The following is a 9,007-nucleotide window of genomic DNA, read 5'->3' as shown; positions in this document are numbered from 1 at the left end:
ATAAAAAACTTCATTTAAAAACTGCATGTTGTGTTTATTTGTGTTATCTTTGATTAATATTTATATCAGTTTGATGATCTGAAACATTTAAGCAGCGGTGTCCAATCTTATCCACACAGGACCGGTGTGGGTGCAGGTAACCACACCTGATTCCACCTGTTTACTCAGTTGTTCTTGGCTTTTAATAGACTCTGGTGTGGCTTCTGCTTGGCTGGAATGAAAACCTGCACCCACACCGGCCCTTTCCGGATAAGATTGGACATCGCTGCATTAAAGTGTGACAAACATGCAAAAAAATAAAAAAATCAGTAAGGGGGCAAACACTTTTTCACAAGACTGTAAATACACACACACACACACACACACACACACACACACACACACACACACACACACACACACACACCTGGCCACTTTATTAGGAACCATTTATGCAATTATCCAATCAGCCTATCACTTGGTGTCAGTGCAAAACAACATAAAATCGTACGTCATGAGCTAAACGTTATTGATGAGCTCAAGAATATGAGTGAAGTAAAAATGTCATCCCGGTTCCAGACAGTTTGAGTATCTCATGGGATTTTCATGCAGAACAAAAGTTCTAAACAAAACCATCAGACTGAAATATTATACGGCCAGAAAGAAGTCTGATTTGCACTCTAGACAAAACAAACGACTTGGAAGCTGACATTCAAACTATTAAAGAATTCAGCCAAGAAGGATGGAGATAAACACTGATAAACATGAACTAAAGGAGTTTTAGATTTGTAAGTAAAGGAGTTGGTCTTGATGCTACTGAGAAATAAAGGGTACTCTGACTATCGTTTAGATATTATATATTACATTCTGATCTGTGATGTGCATCGATCTGTGCTGTTGAATTTACTGTCAAAAAATAAATGAAATAGAAATATTCTCAAAGGAAAGATACAAATCCAATCTAAATAAAATGAAGTGTCATTACAACCACTTCCTGTTCTGCTTGTACAATAAAAACCTTTTGATATCAAATGGGGGAAACAGAGTTCACTGTCTGTCATCAGCACTCTGTCATCAACACTGTGTGTCATCAGCACTCTGTCATCAACACTGTCTGTCATCAACACATGCGGTGAGCTTGCGAGGATTGTTTTCTATAAATCGGTGTTGTTATAGAAATTTATTTAATGATAGCTTCTAGGAATACAAATGTGCATACATTTGCCTGTGAATGGCTCACACTGGAACAGTACGTCAGCTCTTCCTATTGTGTTGGAACATTCCTACGCTTCCAAGCATCTCAGAAATACTTTTCAATCAGTATCTCGCTCTACACACCTACTGAACACATATCATTCGTTATCTTAACGTTAGTTAATACACCTTCTCCTCTACATTTCACGGTCTCGACCATTTTAGTTGCTGGTTGCAACGATAATTTGTACAAATGTGGAAAAGTTACTTAGGAATGAATGAAATGCAGCTGAATATAAAACGCAGACAATTAAATACTAAATAAAAAATAAAAACTAACAAAGGAATGCAGATTGATGGTTTGTTGAAAGGTTGCAACAGAGCATCTGTATTTAGCCTTAAATGAAAATTTCATCACATGTATAATTACCTGTGCATCACTGAATTCCTACATTGATGTGTATAATTTCAGCATGGAGGATCTAGTGGAGGCTTATTACCATAATTATTACTATTATTATTATTCATTCATTCATCTTCTACCGCTTATCCGAACTACCTCGGGTCACGGGGAGCCTGTGCCTATCTCAGGCGTCATCGGGCATCAAGGCAGGATACACCCTGGACGGAGTGCCAACCCGTCACAGGGCACACACACACACTCTCATTCACTCACACACACACACACACACACTACGGACAATTTTCCAGAGATGCCAATCAACATACCATGCATGTCTTTGGACCGGGGGAGGAAACCAGAGTACCCGGAGGAAACCCCCGAGGCACGGGGAGAACATGCAAACTCCACACACATAAGGCGGAGGCGGGAATCGAACCCCCAACCCTGGAGGTGTGAGGCAATAACCACTAAGCCACTGTGCCCCCGTTATTATTATTATTATTATTTATTTATTTTTTTCTTCAAAAGTTGCCCAGTCAAGATTGAGATTTAGACTTATCTCTCTAAACTTATCTCTCTAATCTCTCTCACAACTTATCTCTTGTCTCTGATTGAGACTTATTCAGTAAATCATAGATTCCATTAAAAGAGGTTTACTGTATTTAGTTAAGCTGTTATCTTAGTCTTGGTGACCTGAAGAATATTTGTCATGTTTTTTTTAAGATAAACAGACACTATGTCACACCCACACACCAAACTACAGGTTTTTGTGGTTTTTGAAGTGAACCAAACATTTTTGCACAAATGTCAATGCACAATTACTGTAACTTGTTCACGTATAATTATTTGGACACCCGTCGAGTTGTAGAACTAGAAGAACTAGAACATTGGGACTCATAAACCAGAGAAAAGCTATATACAGTAAAGATATCAAAGAACTTACAATTTGTGGTATATAAAATATCAAAAAGAAATCACAATTAAAGGGAAGTCGAGACGAGATCTGAGATTTGCTAGACCAAGAGATCTTTTAGATAGAACGTCCATATGCAGGACAGGATTAGGAGAGAGGTAGTCGTAGTGGTGGTGGTGCTCCATTATACTGTGTAGAGATGCTTGGACGGATATGTTCTGCATGGAAGTGTCATCAGACGTAAACCTTACCTGTGAACTAATCACATAGCTGAATGTCTGATGTATGCAAAATAACAAGTAGAAGAACCAGAAGCATTTTGGAAACATGGGCTGTCCATTGATTAATATATGTGTGTGTGTATATGTATGTATGTATGTATATATGTATGTATATACATATATATGATATAAAATAATAATTCTTTGAAAACAACCATCAATTATATTTGGAGCGAAAAATTACGCCTTACAAACTTTTATGTTTAGGGGTGGATCTAAAATTATTTGGCATCCATTGGCACAGGAAACATTGCTCAGGTAGATAAAAAAAAAATATCAGTTAAATTCTGCAGGCAAATGTGACAAAACCATTCTAATGAACTGAAGCAAAGCGAATTTCAAAATTCACCATGAATTACTTGAGGATTTTGGAACGTCACTGAAAATATAAAGGTGAGACTTTCACAGCTGTGAAGGGCCAAAAACGTCTCAAAAACAGAAGAACACTGAAGAAAGAATGGGAAAAATCTTTAAATGTTATCTTTTTTTTTCCACACCTTCATTTAATCTATTACTTCTCATGGTGACGTATTGACACTGGCGCCACCAGATAGCAGCAGAAGGACATGTACATAGTCTGGGATTTGAATTATACACCATGTGCCTATACTTCTGCAAACATGCTGTATAGTGTTGGATAAAGAAAGTGAGTGTATGAAAGAACACAAACACAATTGTTCTTTTCTTAAATGTCAACATTTAATGAGCTTCACCACTGTACTTCAAATCTACACTTTTTTAAAAAGAGACCGGCCACTTTTTTTTTTTTTTTTTTTCAAACACACAATACATCTGGAGTCGTTCCGGTCCCTTCCGATTCCCACCTCTGTTTTCATGCCATCCAAAGCTAATCTCCTTTATTTTAAGCATATATATCATAAAATGTATGCAAATACCATTACCTTTGAGTAGAAACTTCAAATATCTTATAAAAATGTTTGACAGCATGAGTAGTACCTTTTTATTTATTTATTTTTTTTATTCTCAAGTTGGCCCAAAGCATGTTACAGGTTAGTCTCTTTCTCGAAAACACACTCCATTTAGTCTGGCATGGTTATTTACGACATGCTATCTATACCTGCTCGAAATATTTTAGCACTGCCATGTATTTGTACTTCAAATTGAAACCTTTGAGTAAAGAATACCGATCGTTTGGATCGACGAGGGTTGAATTGCTTGACGATAATGATTGAGTGTGAGCTAACAGTCAGAAAAACACAGAGCTGGGAAAACGTGGAAATATGGAATTTTGTACAAGGATAGAACGGGCCCACCTCCAACCGATCGCTATTTTAATTCTTTTTTTTTTGGAATATTTTTTTTTGCACTGGGTTTTCTAGGAATATAAAAGTTGGAAGGGACATTCAAGTTTTTAAATCTCCACATTAAATTAAAAATATGTGGAGGTAAACAACCAAGTCACTGAGCTCCAGAGGTAGAGACCAACAATGTGAATTCATTATATACATATACACAAACAGTTCAGTGTTTCCTTAAAGAAATAATCTAATAATAAGAATAATAATAATAATAATAATAATAATAATAATAATAATAATAATCAAAGTAATAATAAAGGGTTCTACTTCATTAGACTACTCATATCCACAGCTTTGCAGTACACACAAGACAATTAACATAATTGGTTATGTGTCCTTTTGTTTCCATAATCATACTGTTCTGGATTATGTTTTTAATCTACACTTTTTTTTTTTAGTGCAGGGTAAAGAAAAAAAAAAAAGGAAAAAAAAAAAATATATTTACAATTTTAAGTCTCGAAAAAATAAAATCAAATTTCACAGCCCTAAAAAAAGTGTGCAGGCTTTTTCTGACCTCTATACAGCAGTACTGTTCTGTGTTCGAGTCTTCTTTCTCCTTTTTTTATGCACATCTTCCTTTTCACGGATTTCTTCTCCATGGAAATCTATCAACTACTCGCATATTTACATACCATATTCAGTGGATCATGAGGAAAGCATGCCATAGCACATTAAAGGAAAAAATTAAAAAATAGTCCTCTAAAAAATATATTAAATATTGTTTATTTTCGAAAAAAAAAAAAAATTTCTCCTTTTTGAGAGATCTTGTTACGGACAGTGTGAAAGAGATGAAGGTGAAGTTATGCCTTCTGTCCCTGGGTTCTTCAATAACAAAACAAAAAGAATAAAAAAAAAAAAAAAAAAAAGAAAGATAGAAAAAAAAACAAAAACAAAACAAAACAAAACAAAACAAAAAAACATCATGGTAGAGGACGTGTCATTGACCTCAGTGAGTGCCGGTGCGATGCCTCAGGCAGGCGGAAACACATGCTTTGGATTCATACATGCACATTCGCTTGAGTTTTTTTCTTCCTGGGTAAAATGGAATGGCTGTTGATCGCATCATGTTTATGGAAAAAATCACTGCTGTCCTCACTTCAAGCTTCATAAATAATTAGACATCCATATCTATACCTTTTATATCAGCTGTTACGTAACTACTGGCATGCCAGTGCTTAGTCATAATTTTATGATGGCAGCTGAGTAAATACGGGAGCGCTACTCATGCTTATTCACGTGAAAAGAAAAGTCTCGGTCTCTCAAAACTACTTTTTTCATATTTTATCCCACAGCATTGTGGCATCCCCTTTCATTCATGAACTACATTTGCCTCAGCACTAAACCTTGAGGAATGCCGTCTTTGTTATTTGCAGGATTTTACTTTTTCTTTACCTCAGCGTTTAGCCTGAACACCTATTATCACACTAGCAAGAGACAAAGCCACATGCAACCGCTCAAGATTTGAATTGAGATTTTCTCAAGGCATTGACACGGTAAGGTCAAACGATTCCTCAGCCCGATCTTCAGAGATCAATAGATAGATAGATAGATAGATAGATAGATAGATAGATAGATAGAGAAAGAGTTCAATGTTTCTTCAGTTCCCCAATTCTACTTACTTTAGTTCTGATCTGAATAGTTCACATTTACTGTTTGCGAAGCAAAAATTTAGGAAAAATTTAAAAGAAATGTATTACGTAAAAAAAAAAAAAAAAAAAAAAAAAGTAAGCGTAAAAGGAAGTAGCGGATTGTTTGGATTCTCCTGCGAGGCTGTGTAACTTGTACAGTCACCTTTCTTAGCTAATCAAATCTAATCTGATGAAAGGATACCTGCTACTACAAATGTTAGCATGTATCGTAAATCAGACATGGGAGTATCACACACATTAGCGTGGTGTTAATTGAACTAGTTACCTTTAGAAGATAGAAATATACACACTTCCATTCATCAGAACTGAAAAGAATCTAATCATAAGTGACCCCAGAGATTTGTCGATTGCTAGTGTGACTGCTGGGCTCTGCCCCAGCATTAAACCTTGAGGGACACCGCTCCTGATTTTGGCCCGTTTATCTCAGACGCCTAACTATTTGGGCCCGGATTCCTGCCACGCGATTTCTCTATGAATTACTGTATGAAGAACATCACACACCGCGTACAGCGATCTCGTAAGTGGCTTTGCCGTTAGTATCTCTGCAATCTGATGTACTGAAATACTGATTTCTTGTTCTGCTTCTGAACGAGTGTGAGAAAGAGCATAAAATGACAATATAGCAACCTAAAAAACCAAGAACAAGCTAGGAAAAAAATTCACTAGTAAATAATTAAATAAATTAATGGAACAGTGATGAGCTGGAAAATGCGCTAGGAGGCCGGGGTGTGTATACATGTGTGTGCATACGCGTATGTGTGTGAGAGAGAGAGAAAGAGAGAGAGGTAGAAAGTGCGCTTTTGCCCTCCGTGCTATACGGAGCAATTGCACCCGTTCTCTCCATCAGTGAATAAATAAAGCATGACGTACAGAGCAGATGCACGGCAACAGCCTTCCTTCCATTGAACACGCAAACTAGTCCACAGAGGCCGTCCGTCTTCATCCGTCGGCGTGCGATTGTGTTTCGCGTGTTATCTGTGTGCACACTTCTCTCTCTTTCTCGCTCTCTCGTATACCTACACATACCACTGTACAGATCACAGAGCAGTGGAAATACTTCTACTGTACGTTACACACCCTTCACATACGCCCACCTGCCTGCCCGCTCGCCCGCCCTCCCTCTCTATATATATACTTCTTCACAAATCTTTCTCAACTGAATCAGCAGTGGTTGCTTCTTTACAACTTCATTTAGGTTTAGTTAGTATTACAGTACACACACACACATCAGCCGCTCGGCTAAGTGCTAACTCCAGTGAAATGCTACGCAGGTTTTTTTTTCTTTTTAAGGGGCATCAGTAGTCCGGAGGTGTGTGTTCGTGTGTGTTCGTATTTGTGTAGGGTGGGCGGCCACCGCCACCGTCACCGCCACCTCCTTCACGTCTTCATCGTCATCACCGTCGTCATCGTAATGTTCATCGTTCATCATTAGCTACTCCCACACCAGAGGAGACGGAGGCATCTCGGAAGGCTGAGCTACTGTCGAGCTAGAACAGAAAAAGAAAACAATAAAAAAGAGTGTTACGTTACGTCGCCGTCTAACGTCACAAACACGCGTTAACCGTTTAGTCACTCAAATTTTATTTCAAATGACAGATCTCTGAATTTGAAGCGTAGTTTCTGGGAGAGGAAAAAGTGCAGTGCAAAAGTCTTTCTTTCTAATATTCTCTATGGGCCTTTTTACACCTGGTCACTTCATGTGTTTTCTCTGATCTGATAGCTATCTGATTTGTTAAAACTGTTCCATTTACATTATGCCACATAAATGCGTCTCGGCGAATCGGATATCGATCCGATCTTTCTACTCCCGCCCAAAATGCTAATATATTTTACCTCGTTTCCGGGGTAATTGAATCGGAACACGCTTTGTGAACGTGATCAAAAAGAAGACGAAAAAAAAACGTCTTTGTTACGACGGTTATGTTACAAAAAACAGCGTTTACTGTTTGTTTCTGGCGCGATGCACGACTCGTGAGTCATCTGCGAGTGACGTACTTCCGTTTGGGAGGAGTATAGCGTATATGACGTATGTGGCTTGAACAACCACATTCATTTACACCTGTCCAGTTTCATCTGTAATGCGTCCCAGACCACCTCCTGAAGTGGTTTGTACCATCAGATTTATATCCGTCTAGAAAACGATTCGGAGGGCATTTAGACCTGGTCTTTTTACCATCGGATAGTTATCGGATCACAGAAAACGCATGAAGTGACCAGGTGTAAAAAGCCCCAACAATCATGTATGTGTCTTTAAAACTGCTTCAGTATTATCCTTTAAGTGTTCTTTATTCATCTTTTAAGAGTATGTTTCTGCTATATTCAAAAATGAACATGAGTTTCATAGATCAGAATTTGGCACCTTATGTTTGACACCACATATTTTTTAAGTGATTAAAACTACCAGAACTGGCAGGTTTTCCTTGTTGCACAGATTTGTCCTGTTCGATTAACTCTTTTAAACGGGGTTGTTCAATCTTATCCACAAAGAGCCAGTTTGGGTGCAGGTTTTTACTCCAACCAAGATGATGCCAATCCTGACTATACTAAAAGCCAAGATCACGGCCGTGGTGGCTCAAGTTGTTCAGGCTCCGGGTTGTTAATTGGAGGATCAGGGTTCAATGCTTCAATGTCACTGTTGGGCCCGTGAGCAAGGCCTTTAACCCTTCTCACTAATCCTTATTGATGGAAGCAACAGAATGAATTCAGAAGTCTACTGAAACCTTCTTTCTAAGAATTTTCAGAGAAACGAATCTTGAAAAACGAAAACAGTCTTATTGGGAGAAACGTCATCATGACCAACAACAGGGGATTCACAGCAATTATATAAATTAAAGCTGTTCCGATACTTTTGCTCAACCCAAATTTGGGTTTTCTAAAACCATTGTTAAACTTTTCAAGAAACTAAATTAAATCTGAAGTAAATTTGTTTGATTTATTTACAGGCCTCAGTGTAGGGCTGGGCAATTAATCGAAAAGCAATCGAAATCGACATTCAGAACCTATAATCGATCAAATTTTCCAGGTCGATTATTTCGATTACTTTCCCATTAAAACACTACCGCGTGTGGAGTCACGTGACCCAGCTCCGTTACGGTACGTTATTCCCCCGACATGTCGAGCATTGAGAGCTTAAACACTAAGACAAATGAGCCACAAGAGCAGCTTGTACCAAAGAAAAACGCAGTCCCCGTCGTTTGGACACATTTTGGCTTCAGTAAGGATGACATTGAACAAAATGAAGTCAGATGTAGACACTGTAGAAAAACAGT

At 38.0% G+C, this 9,007-nt stretch overlaps 1 protein-coding gene across 1 annotated transcript in view; it reads right to left on the bottom strand.

Moving 5' to 3' along the window:
* Window positions 1-3,738: 3,738 nt before the first annotated feature.
* The window catches only part of nlk2 (nemo-like kinase, type 2), an 83,045-nt gene continuing 77,776 nt past the window's right edge, over window positions 3,739-9,007 (bottom strand). Inside the window, exon 11 of the mRNA XM_060887806.1 lies at window positions 3,739-7,225. Within this exon, the coding sequence (XP_060743789.1) occupies window positions 7,171-7,225 (55 nt within the window). The 3' untranslated portion in view covers window positions 3,739-7,170. The remainder of the gene's footprint in view (window positions 7,226-9,007) is intronic.

Source organism: Tachysurus vachellii, chromosome 15, assembly GCF_030014155.1.
Source record: "Tachysurus vachellii isolate PV-2020 chromosome 15, HZAU_Pvac_v1, whole genome shotgun sequence".
Taxonomy (NCBI): domain Eukaryota; kingdom Metazoa; phylum Chordata; class Actinopteri; order Siluriformes; family Bagridae; genus Tachysurus; species Tachysurus vachellii.
Note: the sequence above shows the minus strand (reverse complement) of the source record. Positions and strands in the feature narration are given on the sequence as shown.